The following is a 21,273-nucleotide window of genomic DNA, read 5'->3' on the forward strand; positions in this document are numbered from 1 at the left end:
AGAGGATCTAGGGCAAGTACACAAGATGTAAAGAAGGGCAACACTAATGGGCATGCTAACTTGGATGGGGGAATCTCATGGAACCCCCTCACCCTGGAAAAAGAACTATAAAACTGAGAGCTGTTGAGAGATGTAGAATTAGTCTTCTCAGGGATTAGCCTCTGATTGGTTATCCAACGCCAAGTGGTCAGTCCTGAAATAATACACATGCAAACAACACCAGATGGAATCAGAGGGTTGTTTATATATTGATGCTTATATAAACAAGTAAAAAGAGACCAGGAACTTGGAAGGGGGTGGCGTATAGAATTGGAAAGAGAATGGAGGAAATGATGTAATTTATTATAATTTAAACAAATTGAGGCTCAGTTTTGGTGTCTATAAAATGATTTAAAAAAAACATCAAACACAGCTGTTACAAAGATTACAGTTTAGTGCAGAAAACTTTTATCAAGAAGATAGTATGAAACATGAAATACTCATAACTATCACTGGCTTGTAAACATAACAATAAACATTTCAGACGCTTATAGTCAAAGAATAAGAACACAGAGTTGTAACAACACATCGGGTACAACATAAGACTGGATGAAAGTATTTACCAGTTATAGTTGAAGGCCTTTAAAATAAAAAGGAAATGAAAACTATTTGGTTGGAGGCTGATAGAAAAGACAGAGCAAGTGAACCGAGAATGCAGAATGAAGCAAACTGGTATTGAAAGCTAAAGGTAAATCATGCCAGGGAAGAGGTGGACAGTGCAGACAGGAAAGTCCTTTAGATAATATTCACGGCATGAATAGAAATGTGACTTTACCAGAGCCACTGAATTAGAGAATTCATTCCCTCCTTCGACATTTTAAATTTGTTTAAGGAGCTAATAAGGCCCACATTTGGCTCTAAGTATTAGCAATGATGGTGGATAACACATGTTACCTGTCCTTAGAACGCTTACAGTGCATGCATTTGGTAATAGGAATAGATATGGCCAATATCCACCCAGTGTCTAGAATCCGTTAAGGCTCTGGGCACTGTTCTAGACCCCTGAGGAACAACAGTGAACAAAACAGAAACACTCTGCTCTTGTGAGCACACATTCAGAAAAAAAAAAAAAAAAAAAAAAAAAAAAAAAAAAGAACTGTCAGAGGTAAGGAAGTGGCAGAGCAATTACAGGACATGACTTCAGGTGACTGACAGGGCCAGTGAGTTTATACTTGCAGGTCAGGGAACAGCTCTGAGATGAGACCCCAGTAACAGGAAGGATGCAGATTGTGGTGTGAGAATCTCTAAATCAAGCATTCAAGTAGGAAGCACACATGCACGCGAAGTAGACACAAGCTTGGCTTATATTAAAGGACAAACACTGTGATAGGACCAGAGTAGGGAGACGATGTCTGTGATCGGTTTATAAATAGAGAGGCCATACCATAAGTGGTATGTATATTAGAAGCAGCTTAGTTTTTACTGCAGTTTCCCTGAAGTAAAAAGGGAAAGCGTCACCACCCTTCGGTGCGAAGAAAAGCAGTACTACACTTAAAGGAATGGACTGAAAAGAGCTTGTGTGACTCTGACAGGTACGAAGCTGGAGTGGATGCTAGAAGAAAATAAAGCCTGGCTAGGAACAACAGGCACAGGAATTTTTTTGTATTAGATACTCTCTGTATTTACATTTGAAATGTTATTTCTTTCCCCTACCCTGCTCCCGTTCCCCCACCCCCTCCACTGTCTTCATGAAGGTTCACTAGCTCCTAATGACCCTCTCCACCCCATTGCCTTGGCTTCCCCTACATTGGAAAAACGTGCGTCTCTGGACCAAAGGCCACTTCTCACATTGATGCCAGACACTGCTGTCTTCAGCTACATATGCACCTGGAACCATAGGTTTCTCAATGTGCTCAAAGGTTGGTGTTTTAGTCCATGGGAGTTATGGACTAAGCTCTTCCCCCACTTCCTCTTCTAATAGTTTCAGTGTACCTGATTTTATGTGGAGGTCTTTGATCCACTTGCACTTGAGCTTTGTACAAGGAGATAAAGAGAAGATCGATTTGCATTCTTCTGCATGCTGGAATGTTACTCCTACCATGTGCACAGTCTAACCCTGGGACACAGTCTGCAGATGTGCTTTCTTACATTGTCTGATATGATAAAAGAGACTGCAGATGTTATAAATCTGTGAAGGATTATCCTGGGATATCCAGGTAGACCCACTGTAACCATAAAGATGCTTCTAAGTGTCAGGTAGGTCAGAGCCTATGGTGATATGAGGAGGAGACACAGAAATTTAAGTACCCCCAAAACCTCAAAATAGGGGGAAAGAGGTTCTTATGAAGAACTTACAGAAGAAATGCAATCCTCCTGATACCCCAACTTTAGTTCACTCCAGAACTGGAAGATCATAAATTTGTGTTGTCTTAAATCTGTCTTGTGTCTTGTCTTAAATCTTATGTTCTTCTTAAATCTACCCAATGGCATTTTCTGCAGCAGCATTAAAGAGTAAAAACACAGAGTCAAAGAGGTGATAATGAAAAAGAGCCAACTTTCTTTAGGAGGAATCAGAAGCTGTAGCTGAAATTGATATGTCTGAGCTCAGGACTTCTTTTTTTTTAATTTTAAGATTTATTTATTTCATATATGAATACTCTATATCTATCTTCAGACATACCAGAAGAGGGCATTGGATCCCATTACAGATTGTTGTGAATCACCATGTGGTTGCTGAAAATTGAACTCAGGACCTTGGAAAGAACAATCAGTGCTCTTAATCACTGAGCTATCTCTCCAGCCCCAGCTCACAACTCCAAAGACAGAAGCTGTCTTAGGAGAAGAGGACCAAGGTGTAAATATAATTTGCAAAGGTAGAGTATGGGTGGAGATGTCATAACTGAGTCAAAGAAAACAGTCTGGCTGATACAGCTACTTAAATAGAAGAATGACTGGGGTAGAAGTAAATGAAGTTGACCAAGGAGTACAACCAAGTGGTGAGTGATCTCATTCTGAAGGGAATAGAAAGAGAAGAGAGAGCATTTTGCAAGAGGATCAAACATGCTTTGAAAACATCTGTACAGAAGCAGATGAGTACCAGCATTGTCAGTGGTTTAGGTGATACAGGATTGAGAAACTCCTAAAGGGGAAAGGCGACCTCAGAAGCCAAAGAGGAGGGAGAAAACCACACTAGAGCATCACAGAAACAATTTGGTGGCCAGTGACAGAGGCAGCTTCGAGGTCAGAGCTTTCAAATATCCACTGAATTGAGCAAGGGGTGAGGATAGAAACCAAAGTCCAAAACTTGGCAGCAAAGACTGAAGAGACTTGTCAGTGCAGTCAAACTCCATTCAGAGAGACTGAAGATATAGAAGAAAAGAGATGATAGTAGCTTGTGGGGACTAGAGAAGGCAGAAGAGGTAGGAACCAAAGTTCAAAGTTCAAGTCGGTGATGTTCTGTACAAACTGGGCCAGGTGTGGCTGCACACACACATTACTTCTACTAGACTAGAAAGAATACATTAGTTTCAAGGCAGCATGCACTACACGGCAAGACTCTGTCTAAAGAAACAACACTGGGTATTTCTTATATAAAAAAACAGGAGGGAACAGATCCAAGTTCGGGCAGGATCATAAGATTATTACCATGATAAAGGTCAAGGAGTGGTTATTCATATAACAATAAAAGTCATGGGATGAGTAAGAAGATCAGGAGTGGGAAGAAGACACTAAGCCAAGCCACAAAGTCTTCAATGACCAGATGGTCATAAGATAACAGTGTTAACAAAGAACTCTTACTCTTCAGGGAGGTTACACTTTAACCAATCATAAACGATCACAAACAATTAAAAAGTAATAGTGTGCTCCTGTATCTGGGTAAAAGTTGAGCCTTCTCTTATAATAGTTACGTGACTGTGAATTGTAGTACATTACTTAACTTCTTAGTGTGCATTCTGTCCAGCTATGCATAAGGTTAAGAGGAGTTCAAACATCAGATAGTGCATGCAAGGTGCTGACAAAGGGCTGGTTCCTGATGCTGAGAGCTGTCATGTGTTTAGACATGACGGTGGCTAATATGGTGCAGATTGTAGAAAGGTCGGGGTTAAATCTGCCACAAAATGCTAACTGGGTATGTGAAATCTGAGGAGGTCATTTTCAAGGTCTTGCAAACAACTTGCACATTTCCTGCTTTTATTTCAACCTGTCCAGTTTCCCCACTTCATTTCAAGTTTATTCTACATTTGTGTTTCCAAACTAAAATGGGGCCTGACATAAAAATGTACATGAGGTGTTTGCTTTGTACCATTTCCACAAGACAGCTAAGGTTCCCTAGTAAAAATAAATGAACTTTGGGAGCATAAATAGCCCAGAAATGTCTAGAAAGAACCACTTAGATGGTTGGTATCTAGAATGGGGATTCGGGAAGGTTCCATCATTGTAACTGGTAAATGTGGCCACTTTTCAGTGTGAATTATGCTGAATGAATGAATCTTCAATTTTGGTACCTTCTGGGTAGGAAGTTCCTTAATGATCAGCTCCCAGTGAGAACCTTGGCCCTGTCACTGAAGCTCTCCACTGATAAGCATCATTTTGAGTCTGTTGTTACAACTTGCAACTCCTTGCCAGTGAAATTTGGGAGCATAAATTGCCCAGAAATGTCTAGGAAGAACTACTTAGATGGTTGGTATCTAGAATGAGGATCTGGGAAGATTCATCCCACTATGGGAAATACCATTGCTAGAGAAGTGGGCTTGGGCTGTGTAAGAAAAGTATGCAAGCCTAGGAAGAAGGCCACAAGCAGCTTTCCACCATGGCCTCTGCTTTAAACTCCTCCATCTCTTCCATCACTGGAAGACTATAATCTGTAATATGAAATGAACCCTTTGCTCCACATGCAGCTTTGCATTAGTAGATATTTGGGGACAAGAAAATGCTTGTCCCATCTATTCTGTAAACCTGTACTAACAGTATCTACCTTAAGGATGAAATGAGTTTGTGAGGGAAGTAATTAAACAGTTTCTGGAACATATTATTATATGTGTGATGTTATTACTACTTCACATTCAAACATTATATTTGTGTGTGTGTGTGTGTGTGTGTGTGTGTGTGTGTGTGTGTGTGTGTGTATCTCTGCCCCTCTTGGTATGGCTTTAGTTGAGTATTGATAGAAATAACTTTGCATAGTAGTTAGGGTACATTTCCTGAAACATAAAAAAAAAACCCTCAAGTCTTTAAGAAATTATAACCTAGAAATAATAAGTAAAACACAGAGATAAAGATGCAATTTTCTTTCAGGGTATTCTGAGCATGCACAAAAGCCCTGAGTGGGCCCCTGGCATCAAAACGAACCAAACAGAATAACAATACTAACCTAAACATAAGACAGAAGGCAGAACTATGTCGGTATTAAGGTAGCTACACATGTTAAATTTCAAGAATAAATCCAACTCTAACATAAAAGTTCTTTCTCATGCAAGAGTACAAGAATGAAGTCTGTGATGACCTATGCACTGTGCGGGCATTGCCAGCATTCTGGAGATAGAGACAGGAGGATGAGGAATTCAAGGTCCTCATCAAGTACACAAGGAGCTAGAGGCCATGATACTTGAGCTCTTCTCTCAAAATAAAACCACCAGCAACAACAATGACAGGGCAAGAGGAGGAATGGAGACTTGTAACAAGAGGAACCATAGCAAGAACAAACCCCATCACAAGAAGATGCAGATGATATAACATAACCAGTGTTCTCGGTGCGAGCCATGAAACTGTTTCCCATACCTAAATCTATTTTATATAATGGATGTACAAAGGTGCATTTTACATGGCACCTCACCTCCACACTTCATAACATGACAACTGTGGAAAGGGCGAATTATAAAAACCAGGACCCAACTGTTTGAGAATTCTCCCAGGTTCCAGTGCCTGGAACAGTTCGTGTAAATTTGCATGAACACATCTATAAAATTCATGTTATATTCCAAGTGAGTTTAAAGAAAATCAACCAGAAAACTAAATGGTTATGTAATCCTTTCAAATTATCAGTTATTCAGCATAGAATAATAATGGCATATGCTAAATCACAGTAATAAATCATCCATTGCTTCCTTTTATTATTTTAAGTACTTAGGACTTTGACCCTATCAGGATGTTAAGAGGCAATAGAAAAATGGCATGCAACATACCCTTCTCCCAAAGCTAGATGGCAAAGATTAGACTATGGAAGATGCCTATGGAGGCCATAGATTAGAGACTTATCTTTTTTTTTTTTTTAACTCTTATAAAGGACACCATTGGGGCTGGCTTACAGGTTCTGAGGTTCAGTCCATTATCATCATGGTGGGAGCATGGCAGTGTCCAGGCACGCATGCTGCAGGAGGAGCTGAGAGTTCTACATCTTATTCCAAAGGCAACAGGAGAAAGGTCTCAAAGCCCAACCCCACTGTGACACACTTCCTCCAACAAGGCCACACCTCCTAATAATGCCATTTCCTGGGCTAAAATATATTCAAAGCATCACAAATGTAAACATAAAGTATATCCAAGCAGTTCAATTCGTATAAACCTCCCTTCCCCTTTTTCCTTAAATAGGCTTGCTAAACATTTCAAATCCCATAGTCACTCTGAAACAAATCTTGCCCATTTCTAAACATGTTACACCTACTTTAGGAAACTTTAAAGCTATCGAGTTTCTAAGTGTGCACTTAAACCATATTAAATACAAAGCAATGAAAAAGCCTTCCCTAAGCTTTAAACTGATATGTAAAGAAAATTATTTGGGACAAAGTCTGAGTTCTTAATATTATGTAAAGGCTAAGGTAACCTGCTTATTTTTTCCTGACATAAACACAGAAAAACAGAACAGTAAACACTTTGTGTGTGTGTGTAAGAACAATTAAGCTTGTGTGTGTGTGTGTGTGTGTTTAAAGATTAGATATTCTGGGGAACATATAACCAACTCTTAACTTTCAGCAATTTATTATAACTTTTAACAATTTAGTAAATGCCAACAATTGATGGTTCTTAACTTAGTCATGTGCATAATAAAGTTTAAAAGAATAGGAATCACCCATCTTATAAGGAGAATGCAGAAATCTAGGCAAGAAGGGGTGCCTGCTAACTCATAATTCATATCTCATTATAAACCACCTTCCTTTGAAAATTGAACTCTTAATCAGTTAGCTTTATCTCCCCATCACTATAGTCTCCAAGAAAATACTGTTCCAGATGAATTATCTCTTTTCTAGGGAACAGAAGGAGTGATACTGGAAGGCAGTGCACTCAAAACTCACCATTGTAAGCACACTGACTGCTGGTTTCTTTTCTTTCTTCTCCTTTTTACTGAAAATATAGCAGAATAATTACATGAAATTTTAAAAACCTTATACATTGCCTTACAATTACTAAATCAATTCACAGAGACTTTGTTAAATGACAAGACAAAATCTATGTCTATATTGATCAATAAAAACATAATGGTATGACTTAAATTTATGAGGCTTAAATGCAAATATATTTTAGAAATCTATTTATGTGGTTATCAATGACAACTGAGATTTTTAGATAGTCCTCATTCTTTGGCATTTCTTAATTTTTCTCTCTCTCTCTCTCACACACACACATTTTACCATGAGAAAAAAAACACACTCTAAATGAAATGTTTTGCATTTTATTCTAATTATGAAATAATTCATGCTTTTAGGATTGGTCACCTTGACTGTTATTAGCAATAGATGTCCTGTCTGTAGACTGAATATTATTTTTAAGCATCCCCTTTCCTAATAAAGCTCAGTGATGATCAGCTGCTGAATACAACTAGCCTAAGAAACAGAGTAATCAAATCACCCTGTGAGGAAATCTAATTGAGAAAGGATACTGCAGCGCTAAGTGAACCATTACAGAAAGAAATACAGCATAGAAATGGTGCTCTTAAGCAGTCAGAAAGCTGTCTGTAGACATAACGGATCAGTTCTTATTTTGAGCCTAGATTCAAATGACACACTAACACCCATTTTCACTCCATGCAGTGGCCACCTAGGACATAAAAGCAAACTAGCCATAGCCAGTCTTGTATTCCTGTGTGTAAACACTCTTAGAAAAGAAAAGCTGTACTTTTTACAATTATTCTCTACTCCTATCATCAAAAAAATTTTACGGACCAACTATTAAACATCACTTTAGAGTGCTTATATAGAGAGAGCTCAGGGCCTTAGTTTTGAACTGCAATACCATAAAACAAACAAACTCCACAAACCATTTTTGTGAAGAATGTATGCAGATGCATATAGTTCCGGGAATATTACTGCACCATTGTCTATCAACTAAACTAAATGCTTCTTTGCCAACAGCCCAAAGTCAGTGGTGATGAGCAGTTCTTATGGGGGAAAAATGTGTTCGAATTAAAATCTGTAGGGAATGAAGGCCTTGGTACCCAAATGAAGACCTGTGTAGGACTAGACACTCGCATTTCCTTTCACACAGCCTCACATGAACTCAAATGTCTACGTGTTTGTGATGGACACAGTTCTTTAAACTACTTTTTAAAAGGCAAAATTAGGCTACCTTCCCTCCACTATGTGTCTTCCTTTGTAATATAAAGTTTTAATAACTGAAATATGAAATTACAGGAAAATGGAAAGGTTAGGGTGTAATTCACCTAGACACATAAATTATGACATTTGACAGTATTTATCCATACAAAACGTATATGTTACCAGTTAAGATTCTGCCACACTATTAAGTTGGAAATACTATCCTCTTTATATATTCCATTCTCATTATCATGTCTAGGAAACATAACCTCAGTGTTGGGATTATTTAAAATCCATCCCACAGAGTTCCCAAGTGTGCTTTCTGTCATTTGATTTGTTGTTGTTGTTTTTCTCGTTTGTTTTTTCTTTACTGAACTCTGAGTCAGCTCGGAAAAACACATCTGCCGGTCAAGTCCTTTACTATCTCTTAATCTAGAGACTCCCCCTTTGGCCGTGTGACACTGGCTTTTCTCACACAGTGCTGTGACACTCGCAAAGGTGTCCCATGACTGTATCTACTTCAGACTGAGCACAGATGGTGGCGTGGGGGTGAGCAATGGTGTTGACAAACCAGCTCTGTTGCTTGGAGTGCTTGTTTCTACTCTCCCTTCTGGTGGACTGAAATGAAGTCTAAGGTCATAAGTCAGCACACTCCGACATGTTTGGTGGGTTCATCAAGTAGGCAGGTTGCCTCTGCTTTCGGTCTCAGACACTATCTGATGACATTCTTAACTTGTGGGTTACAAGAAGCTTGTGATCGGTTTGCCCAATACAGCTTCAAAGACTTAAAAGAGTCACAGGAATGTTACGTCAGACATAGAGGTAGGCTCGCAATAGGGGCATTATAGGGGCTGAAGATTGCCTATAATAATTTTAAAGTAGATTCCTTTCAACCTTCTTACCTCTCCCCAGCACTGAGGTTCTAATCATGTAATTAACCTTTACGGCCATTTGAGTATAAGATGTGCCTTCTTTCTGCGGTAATACAACCTTTTATATAGAAACAGTCATTGAGAGCTAAACAAAATGTAATTTGGGCCTTTTTTTTTTCCTCTCCTTCTGCCACAAATGTGCTCTCTACGGAGTTGCTTTATTAGAAGCAAGATAATGGACCACAGCGAGAGCCCAGGCCGCATATGGCTCAGGTGCATGAGCCATCAACAGCGCTCAGAAAGCTGAGGTCATGAAACTAAACAGATGTGAGCAATGGCCGAGCTAGAGGCTGAACAGGAGCCTCCTTCTATTACACACATCCGAAGGACTGCTGCAAGCAGAGGTTGGTTTACATTTCTGAAGACTGAAATAACACCCACTGATCATTTAGTGCACTGCTGGAGGCCACAAAGTAAATGCCTGAATGTACAAGACACGCAAAGTGCGAAAGTGAAACAATCTGGATACCTCTTTTTGCCCATCTTTGAGAAGTTCTTGTCTGCTCTTCCGTTAAGGTCTTCTTCAAGCTCCATCACCACCTGAGGATAAACCACAGTTCATCAGCCAAACTTAAGCCCAGAGGACCAAAGCCTAGGCAGAGCTCACTGCCCTGCAGAGCCCAGCGGTGAGGAGGAGCCCCGCCCAGATGCTCCCGGGGCCCCGGGCCTGGAGGTAACTCACCCCGGGGAATCCCGGGGAACTGTGTCACCCGCGTGGCCGGGTGCTCGGCTCTGGATCCGGCCACCCCTCCCTGCTGGGTCCCCTCCGCCCCGGCGCGCTCCTCCACTGGCCGGTGGCTGGGAGCTGGACGGAGGGATCCACAGTGCGGGGCTTGCACTGCAAACACTGGCCTGGGGGCTACTGCGGGAGCTCCTGGAGCGACTTGAGGGTGTCGCCACTAGATCCCCAAGGACTCAAGAGGACCCTGCCACCCGGACCAGACGCAGGCATCAGGACCACCCTAGGAAATGCCTACCTCACGTGTCTCTACTTCCCAGTTTCCTCAGTAAAGTCCGCCAAGATGTTCGCTTTGGAAAAAGCAGGGGCTCTGAGTTGAGAGGAGCCTTTTAAGATGGGACCAGCAGCTCCTGGAAACCGCTGCTCGACTGTGCCTGGGCTTTCAGAGGACAGGAGAGTAAACTTAGAGAGCTCAACCTACGCCCAGGCGCAGTCCCGCCCAGCCAGTGAGTTTGACCAGGAGGTTAAGCAGCTCCCGGCCCAGCTTGACTCAAATATTATTGCTGGAGAAATTACGAAACAGGTCGGATTTGCAGACGAAAAGTGCGGTCTGGTTTTCTCTCGCAAAGGTCAATTAGACAAACTCACATCCCCGAGTCATCAGAGACACACTTGCAAGAGTCTATATATAAGAGTTGTGCGTTTGTAGCTCTGCACTTGGCTCTCTGTATATGGCAAAGTTAAAACACACATTCATCTAATAGCCAATTAAACAACGGGCACAAACCCTGCCTGTCAGTAAATTTCCGTTCTTTGAAGCAGTCTTGAAAAGGATAAGAGAACCCCATGCAGGAACCTTTCTTCAGTTTATTTCACAGTTCCTCTGGTATATTATCTCTTTTTAAACAAACAAACAAACAAACAAACTAGAAACTGGAAAATTTCCAGTACACAAATGGAGCATTTCGGTATAAAAATGGTATTTAAAAATATGTAATATTTTGAACTGTGAGCTATCAAACCAATGTCCATGTTCTCCCAAGGCATTTGAAATTCTTACAGTTCAATTGGGATTACTAAACTTAACTTTTAACACATTACTGTAGTTGCTGTTTCTTTCTGGGTTTACGTTTTACATTTTTCCTGAGACTTTCTTCCAACTGACCAGAAGCAACTGTAGTCTTTCCAGTTCAGATTCACAGATCAGTTTTGACTCCTCCAAGTGTCGAATTCTTTTGTACAGAATAGCTGTTTCGTAACCTCTAATTCTCGGTATCTGACTTACACCTATGCCTCTGGACTTGCTGCAAGTATTGAGGGGGGGGGGGAATCCTCTCATTCCTTCTGCAGAGTGTCAGTGTAACTTCCTCCTTTGATAGATTTCCAAGCCAGATTTTTTTCTACCTTTTACTCAAAAATGTCCTTGTTTTGACTCTTTTAGAGGGAGACATGTAATTGATTTAAAAAAAAAAAAACTAATCCTGTTACTGACGTTCTAATAAGTCACTAGTTTGGGGGGGGGTCTCTTTTCTAATTGGCTGTTCTTATGTACAGCACCTGTGGTCTGCTGGAGGCATACACATGTCTTCATGTTCATCCTAAGCATCTCTAGTCCCGTTTACGCTTCTGCTGTATGCACTCACCTAACTCTAGAGCTCCTATCTCTCCCATATTGGGTGCTGTACACACTTGAAGGAGCTACACTAAATAGCATTAAGCACTGGTCATATATGAGGAATTAACTGCACCAAGCACTTCAGAAGGAGAAACTCATTTAATCGTCACAGGAACCGATAAAGTTACTACTATTTTTGTTTTTCTTAGCTCCCAGCAGATGAAACAGGTCTACATTGTTTGTCTAATGCCACACAACGGGTAAGCATCAGACCCAGGACTTAAGTGTCTTCATAACTATCCACCTTTTGTTCTTTCCTTCCTTTGTGGGGGGGATGGGAGTGGGTTGATGAAGATTTTCTCAATATGTATTTCTAAATTGGTCATAAGCTGTCAGTATCTTAATCTCTGGAATGTGTGAATTACAGGCATGCACCACCAAATCTTTACCCATAACCACCCTATACTGTAGATCCAGTTTTATGGAAGTTCACATTAGGGTTTGGCTTTAGTAAAGCTACCATGGACCCCTGCCAGCAACTACACTAATCTAATAATTTCCTAGGTTTTAAGGATTGTAACAGCGTTTCTTTCCACTGATTTTTACCTCACTCCCCATACACCCATGCTCACTTCATTTCGACTAACTCACTGTCCCTCTCAGGTGCTGCTGTTGCTGCTTGCCCTCTGCTTTTCTACGTGTAAACCTCTCTGTTTTGAAGACTTAGACCCAACGCAGTAGGATTCAGAGATTGGGCTTTAGGGAAGTGGTTGGGTCTTGGTGCTCTGACCGAACCAATGGATGAAGGATTCCTACTGTGGTGGACGATTAGGATTTAACTGAAATTTAGAAGGTCGGACTTAGATCAGGGAGGTCTTTGGGGTCTGTCTTGAGAAATTATGTCTTATGCTGGTCTCCCTCCACTGCCCCTCACTTCCTAACTGCCATGGTGTGAACACGAATTCTCTGCCCCATAATCCCAGCCGTGATGCTCTACCCCCCCCCCCCCAGACTATGGGCAGACATCTCTGAAATCACAAATCACAGTATACCTTTTCTTCTTTGATTTTGTTTCTCTGAGATACTTTCTCACAGAGATATAAAACTAACACGCTTTCTCCTAAGATTTCTAATTATTATTCTAATTCTTCTTCTTCTTCTTACAACCTTCTTGTGAACTGTGTCTGATTCTGTGATTCCTATAAGGATTTCCTCTGTTTCTCACACTTCTATTTATCTACTTCAAGTCCAAACGTAACATAGCCTGAAAGAGGAACACCTTGATGAACTTACTTGACTTGAATCGGACTGAGAAAAACTATAACAGGATCATTGCAAAACAGATGATTCACTTGTGCTGACAATAAAAAAACCCACAACATTACAGCATCCACCCAATTATGGATAACTAAATTTTATGTGTGAAGGACATGTGGCAAGGACACTGAATGTCTATACCAAATCCAGGTTAGAGTACACCAGCAGATGGCCTTTAAAAATCCCACATTGGAGAATTTCTTAGTAGATAAAGGTCCTTCCCATCAGGGCTGACAATGGAAGTGAATTTCCCAGAACACACATGATAGAAGAGACTCCTACGTTGTCCTCTAGCCTTTATATGAATTCACACAAACAAATAAAGAAATGTAACTTTTCAGTTAAAAAGACGTGACGTTTTAAATCTGGTGATTTCTAAAGAGGCTGTTCTGCTGTTGTTTAGCCTATAGTTCAGCAATCAGAGCTCAAGTGAAATGGTGACAGTGATTAGAGAACCTAACTTAAAGTTAAGTGGTTTATTAACATACTCTAGGTAGAAATCCCTTCACCTACTCCAAATTAGCTTTACTTTTAATTTGATACTTACTAGTATTTTTATATAAGAATGGTTTTTATTATTTCTGCCACATGTAAAGAGTAGATATCTTCTTATTAAAAATATCATGTGCTAGAGTGTGGTACTGAAGCTGAACTTGTAGATCACCTGCCCATACCATCCTTAGGATGCTCTGGGAGTTCATCATACATCTCCTCCAAGATCCTCTACCATTATCTTTCAAATTCCATTAGTATCACACAAACACACACACACACAAACACACACACACACACACACACACACACACACACACACACACGGAGACACTGTCTTCTTTCAAGTGACTGACAGAACAAAGAATAAAAAAGAATAAAGGAGTAAGGTTTTTTTCTTATTTACTTCATATTTTTTTCCAGGGAGGGTGAGGGAGATGAGAACGAAGTGGGGTAAGGAAGGCACGATCCAGTTTCATTACTTACTGCCGGATACCTCTGGATAAGTTACCCTCTCAAAGCGTAGACTTCATCATTGGTAAACCAAGACAGTAAGGGGATCTATGTCTCCAAGGAACAAAGAGGGCACATTTAAGAAAATGGACAGTATAAAGCATGTGGTTATGTACATTTCCTAAGAAAGATGACCAATGGACACCAAGACAAGTAAAATGTAAAGACTCAAGCATAAAGTTTTAATGCCTGAAAGGGGTCCTGAAGGGCACTGAGAGTTAATATGGCCGCCTGAATTCTAGAGTCTTTGGATGTCTTGAACTCCTTGGTTCCACTGATCCTTGTACCTTAGTTTCTAGAATAGTTTGGGCAGTCGGCAAGAGACTGGGTAAGTTATGGTTATCCAACACTGGAAAAATTATTTTTCTTGAAACTCAAATTTCACATTTGTAAAATAACTCATTGGATGGAAAAAACAGGTGTTTACTATCTGAATGGTTAAATTTTCAGGTAGGTTATTTGTGTTGTCACCATTATTAATACACTAGAGAGTAAGAGTTTCTATTCAACATGAGATGTTTGTACAGTTACAATGTTTAGGAGGTAAACTCAAGACCAAAAGTGGTGTGGATGCCTTTAACTCCAGCACTCAGGAGCCAGAGGCATGCAAAGCTTTGAGGCTGAGGCCATCCTGAGCTACAGTGTGTCCCAGGACAACTACTACAGAGAGAATCAGTCTCTCTGTCTCTGTCTCTCTCTCTCACACACACGCATACACACACACACACACACACACACACACACACACACATCCATATACCCATGAAAAACAAACAAAAACCCCCAAACAACAAACAAACAAAACAACAACCAAAAAAAAAAAATCAGCTCAAAGCCACCCTGGATATTTAGAAGAAGCATGTCACAAAAACCATGATAAATAAATAATATAGTTTTCTTATACCCTTAGTAAATTTGTACTCCAGAGATTCCTAAAGCAACTTTCTTCAGACATTCAGTTAATATTCAGTTTTAGCGATCCTAGTACATGTTTATTTCTTTTCTATCTTGGTTCACAGGCAAACCTTTTACCCTCAGACATCAGCACTAAGAAATTCCTGATATAAATATAATATTATCTTTAAAGGTTACTTTTTTACTCTTGACAAGGCTCATAAATGCATCATTTCCTGTTTAGCTTTTTTCAATTGCTTTATGATTTGTAGACTTTGAACTTGCCTAATCTCAAATGAACTTTCTCTTGAGAACAAGGTTAAATCAGTTCAGTGAGCCAGGATTCGTTGATTTACTTATTTTCCAGGTTTTTGTATTATTGGGATGATATATCTATTTAAAACATATTTCCATAGGTAAAAATTGTTCTAAGACATGGATTCATTGTTGGTTACAGCTTATTTTACAATAGAAACTGATTAGTAAATACTTTTTTTTTAAGTTTGTACGAGGACTTCGTTTATTCATTCAACAATTTTAACAACTGAGTACCTCCTAGATGTTATTTGCTAGCCTGGGGTGCACAGCATATAACAAGATACACACAAAATCCTCTGCTTGGATGTATCAGATAGTGCATCTGTGGCAGTGTGACTGGAGTTTAATAAGTGATTCAGTGTGTTCAAAGGTGGAAAGTGCTCTGGGCACAAAGGGAAGAAGGCTGGCAGCTGTAGTTAGGTAAAGATGCCAAATTTCAAATAGCTTCAGGGAGCTCTCACTGAACAAGTGGCATGTAACACCTGTAGGAAAGAGCTGAGGCAGTTTTGAGTGGTGCAGGTAAGACTTTGGAAATGTTAAAAAAAAAAAAAAAAGAACTCTTAACTTTGTTTAGCATTGGTTCTACTATATGATGTTTCTCACATACATGTGTTTCTAGATGTTTGCACTTGGAAAAAAAAAAAAAAACCCATGGCGTTCTTATGCAGGTCTGCATTACACTGAGTCTCTGGGATGCTGAAGAATCAATGTTACCAGCCAGATAGAAAGATGGCTATATTATTAACAGCCTAGGGTTTGTCTTAGAGCTTGTTGTTTTAATGGGCAGATGTGAACTTGGCAAAGGTGGGATACATGTTGGAGGGACAGGGTAGTTCCGTTCTTCAGCTGCTTCCTTTCCAAATCTAGTTTCTCTCATCTTGACTTTACTTTTGTCATTGACCAGACAGGCCAGCCCATCTTCCTTGCCACTCCTCAGGATCCCCTAAAAAGAATGTCAGTATAGAAAAGTAGACTATAAGGAAGATAATCTATTTGCCTTTCTAGTGTATGCACCCCCACCCTGGCCATGTACCTAGGATTCAAACTTCAGAAAATCAAGTGATAAGTTATCTCTAAAATGAATCAAATAATATTAACGTAGAAAAGGTTGGGCGATGCTAACCACTACTCTAAAATAAATGATTAAACCTTTTATTTATCCTGTGACTTTCCTGAGGTCATGGGTAAATTGTGATGCTTATCTTTTCAGGAGGGGACTCTGTAATTCTGTCACGAATTTAGACATGAAGTCTCTATGGTTTGGCATACACCTTTGTTGTGATTGTAGACCTACTCACCATACATCAAACTACAGTGTTTATGTAGGAAGAAGCTTAATTTTATAGTTGATATTCTACTACCACACTAAACTTTGCTCTTCTTACTTTACTCGACTACCATATAGTACAATCAAATAGTTCCCATCAAATTTGGCATGTTGTCCTTATTGTCACATAACACTATCTTTTATTCTCCTGTTGTAATTGCTGTCTTGGAGGCTTCCTGCCTCTGTCTGTAACCTAGGCCTTGTCCTGGAAGCTTCTAGCTTCCATATAATCTAACCTAGGCCTAGAATGTTTTCAGCCTTTGAGATTCACTGTGGACTAAGCTCACCCCTTCTTACTCTTTTTGAACTCTGACTGGCTGATTCAACACAGCTGTTCTGACTCAACTCCTATCCAGCTGACTGATTCAATCTGGCCTCTCTTGGTTTCTCCTGAATTGGTCTGCTTGATCTCATACTAACTCTGGGAATCTGTTCTATCTTCTTCTCATTCTCTAGCTCATTTTGTCTTTACCTGTGTCTGGCTTGTTCTCTCTTCAATCTGTCTCTCAATAACTGTCCTGGTAAAATGGCCTCCTCCTTTCTCTGGGCTGCCCCTAGAGTAGCTTCCCTTTCCTCTCACTTCTCCTAAGAGCCAGGCATATCCTATTCTGTCAAATCTTTCTCTAATTTGGCACCTTGTCTGCCATTCAATTAGACATCACTTTCAAACTTGGGTGCTTCCTTCTACAAATAACTTTACCCACATTGTCTGAGATTAAAGGTGTGTACTAAAGGTGTGTCTGTATTCCAGCCAGGGGAATTAAAGATGTGTGTCGAGCCACACCACAACTAGAAACAGGGTTTTTCAGTAAATAACACAATCCCCTGGTTCCCAATGTGATCAATTATCCTCCAACATTGCCATCTCACAATATAGCAAGGACAATTCTTATTCTAGAGTCAGCTTTTGTTTAAAGCAACACAAGGAGAAACTTAGGATATACAGGGCCGGAATGATGCCTCAGTCAGGATTGCTTGCTGTGCAAGCATGAATTCCTGAGTTTGGTCCCCAAGACTCATGTAAGAAAGCTAAGTGTAGAGTGAGCACCTAACATTCCTAGACTGGGGAAGTGAAGAGAAGAGAATGTCTGGGGGTTGGTGGCCCACTGATCTAGCTGACTCAGCAAGCTTCAGGTTCTGTGAAACACTCTGTCTCTGTAAACAAGCTGGTGAATGATTTAGGAAAACATCCAACACTAATCTCTGGATTTTACAAGCACACACATACATGTGCCCCCTGATCTCTGGATTCCACACATGTACACACATGTGCCACTTGCACACATATGTCTCCATGTATGTATTGCACACCTCTCTCCACAAGGTCATACTGTGGAAAGTGCTGCTTGGGTGAGATAATGGAATGCACATTGAACCTTCCCAAACAGAACACTTGATTCTGTCCCAACCCATGCTTCTCTCCCTCTCTCTTTTTAATCTGTAAAATGGAAGGATTTTATTGTGTGATATCACATAAGAAACTGTATTTACATCAGCTAACCCCCAGGAAACATGAGTCAGTAGGACGGATTCGCATATTCACTTTGAACTTGAAGGAAGATGGTTTTAATTGCATTTCCCAATATAACTTGCAATGATTAGAATTAGCATGTTCTCTTAAACTTCTGTATTGAACCACAAATAAGGAGGTTTATTCCCTGGAACTGGATCTGAAAAATCGTACAAACGTTCCATCACCTCCATCTTTGCTGTTCCATCTGCCTCCCCCCATCACTATGCTGGATTCCTCTCTTCTTCCACATCATTTCCAGGGGCATCTCCAGGCAAGTATGTCTGTCTGTTCCCTTGAGAGAACATGGACAAGCCAGATTCCCCAAAGTCCACTCTGTCCTCTGGAAATGTGTTTCAATTTGGCAGAATAAGTAAAAAGACCAGTAGGATTCTGAGAACCTAAACTCTGGTTTCCTTGCACCATAAACTACAGGCAACTAACTCTGCCATACGTTCTGTAGGCACCATGTTAACTACAAGACTTTGTACTTGCCTGGTCTTTTGTTACTTATCTTCACTGTTGAAGTGAATTTACTGGAATTTACAGAAAGCAGAGTTGTAATTTTACAAAACTTTAGTTTCATAGAAGTCAAACAACACGGCCAAGAACCCACAGGTTTAAGACGCCAGAATGAGCCAAACTCACATTACCTCTGGGATTCTGTCACTGGGATGTGTCATGCTCCAGAGTTTAAGTGAATGAATCGGTAACTTTCTAGGTCCCTTCAGGGATTTATTTTATACTTCTACTGGCTAATATTTCTCCTAGAATGAAAACAGGTATGTTTGGTTATCAAACTGGGACCTCTTATTTTTAGCTGTTCATTCATATTTCTCTCATTTCTAAGTTAAAGGAAGTTATTTGTTCAAATAGTTTTAAATATTGCCTCTCAGAAAACTTTTCAAGTTACCTGTTTCTATTTGTCAAAAGAGAGACTGCTAGCACGTCACAGACAGCACTAATTCTTCAGAAACGCTATTTCGTGTTTAAAACATTAAAAAACCCCTCATGGGTTTTCATTCTGTAGATACTAATCTATATTTTTCTTCCATTGTACTCAGTCTCCTCTCTTTCCTCACTTGGGAAAGACAGACAGACACCTGTCTCACTGCTGAGCATCTGTCCTAATACAATGCCAGGCTCATAGGAGCCAGGAGGGCTCTTGCTTTAAGTGCCTCCTACAAAGAACAAACCTACAAAGGAACTAAACTGGAAAGTAAAACTTAATATTGAATCATTCGGGCCACATGATCAATACTGCTGACACATACCCAGGAACTACCCATACATAAATTTTATATATATGTATATATATATATGTATAAACAATCCTGAAGAGGCCAAAGAGCTGTGCAAGTTATGGTCCTCAACTCACAGTAACTTGTATAACTTAATGACACAGAGCTTGGAAGGGCACCTAGGAAATTGTTTTGTGTTTTTCTTCATTTTGATTGTATTGCTTTCTTGTCTTCAGGAGGGATGATTTTGACTTTAAAAGTAACGAAGTATTTGAGAGGGGAATTTACATCCTTCAGTTCTAAGTGGTATTCTTGGGCGATTTTCTCAGCAGTCCATGTTTCTGGAGAGAGTTTATGGTTATTGAGAAGGGTTAGTGCTTCTACAACAGTAATCTTGCCTTTGGGAATGAACATGAGATTCTTGTCAAAGTGATTTCCTATCGGCAGTCTGAATTCCTTTGGTCCTGGCTGTGGTTCTTCTTTTACCGGCAAGGAAGGCACCGGATCTTTGGAATGGACATATATTTCTCTTAGTAATGAGAGCAGCTTGTTATCTTTTCTAGAAACTTCTTCAATTTCTGGATACTGACTCTGGTGCTCCTGCAGGAGGCTGCGGGTGGAAGGTGCTTGGGTGCCATGGAGGACTTCCTCTTGCGGATCTCCTGCTCCACTCGATTCTACAGGTTGAAATTCCTGAAGGCGAGAGTCACGAGAGCCCCCATCTCTACACCACGATGCCCTTAGTTCACTACACACGTGGGGAGAGACCGGCGCGGGTGACCTCTGTGCGCATGGAGCATGCGTAAACTCCAGGCTTCTCTTTAACATGCACCTATAAACAGACGGCAGCATTGTCTGCCTGATATCAGGATCCTTAACTCCTCTTTCTTTCCTATTCTGTACATCCAATTAGAATCCATTATCTTTTTAAATAGTGGCCATGACCTTGTCTAAACCACTATAACCCGCATGTTCTTTTGGGCTCTTTTAAAAGGATCATAGCTAGCAATGGTGAGACATGCCTATAATTTCGGTACGTAGGAGATAAAGGGAGATCGACAGTTCCAGTCCACCCTGACCTACACAGTGAGATTCAGTTTTAAAGTGGGAAATTAGAATACTCCTTTCTTTACATCCCTTATAGTCTTCTAACGCCTTCTCTTCACGATAGTGAAAGTTATACACACAATACCATATCAGGCTTCTTGGGCAATGGTTTCAAGTTCTCAGGTTAAATTCCAAAGCCCTATAGGATCCTCCTGCTTCTCGGCTCTCTCACCTACGTCTGTTTCTCACCTTCTTTCAAGACGTATACGCACTAATATTTAACTAAATCATCGAAGCTTTGCTCTGCACTGTGTTCTAGGTAGCTTCTCTCCTACACCATCATTCTTCCTTGTTACTCGACACACGCACTCTTGTACACACATGTACACACACATGAGAAAGAGAGAGTTATTTGTAACACAGTATTTAAGCGCAGAACCATCTAGAATCTGAATTTCTACTTTTAGCATTTTCCTTAAATCATTTAGAATTAATGTAAATGTATCCATATTTATGGTGGTTTAAGTGAAAATGTCCCCCCATAGACTCATAAAGCGGCAATATTGGAGGTCTGGCTTTGCTAGAGTAGATATGGCCTTGCTGGAGGAAGTATGTCACTGAGGGGCGGGCCTTGAAGTTTCAGAAGCTCAAGCCAGGCCTAATGGCTCTTTCTGCTGCCTGCTGATGCAGAAGGTTCTTAGCTCCTTCTACAGCACAATGTCTTCCTGCTTTCCACCGTGTTTCCTACCATAATGATAGTTTACTAAACCTCTGAACTGTGACCCAGATCTAATTAAATATGTCCTTTATAAGAGTTGTCGTGTTTATGTTGTCTCTTCACAGCAGTAAAGCCCTAGGACAATATTGTACTTTGAGATGTA

At 40.3% G+C, this 21,273-nt stretch overlaps 1 protein-coding gene and 1 pseudogene across 4 annotated transcripts in view; both read right to left on the minus strand.

Moving 5' to 3' along the window:
• The window catches only part of LOC308435447 (ATP-dependent translocase ABCB1), a 145,462-nt gene that overhangs the window by 62,241 nt on the left and 61,948 nt on the right, over nucleotides 1-21,273 (minus strand). For 2 of the 3 annotated variants that reach the window (XM_080936082.1, XM_080936083.1), the window contains exons 3-5: nucleotides 10,417-10,557; nucleotides 9,909-9,979; nucleotides 7,269-7,317 (exon numbers count right to left, since the gene is read on the minus strand). In XM_080936082.1, coding sequence (XP_080792208.1) covers nucleotides 7,269-7,317; nucleotides 9,909-9,973 — 114 coding nt within the window. In that variant the 5' untranslated portion in view covers nucleotides 9,974-9,979; nucleotides 10,417-10,557. The remainder of the gene's footprint in view (nucleotides 1-7,268; nucleotides 7,318-9,908; nucleotides 9,980-10,416; nucleotides 10,558-21,273) is intronic. The other variant, XM_080936084.1, reaches the window with a different exon arrangement.
• Nucleotides 19,550-20,124, minus strand: LOC308435532 (NADH dehydrogenase [ubiquinone] 1 alpha subcomplex assembly factor 4-like; annotated as a pseudogene). Its single transcript has one exon. The product of its transcript is annotated as an NADH dehydrogenase [ubiquinone] 1 alpha subcomplex assembly factor 4-like (transcript).

This window comes from Micromys minutus (assembly GCF_963924665.1).
Source record: "Micromys minutus genome assembly, chromosome: 23".
Classification (NCBI taxonomy): domain Eukaryota; kingdom Metazoa; phylum Chordata; class Mammalia; order Rodentia; family Muridae; genus Micromys; species Micromys minutus.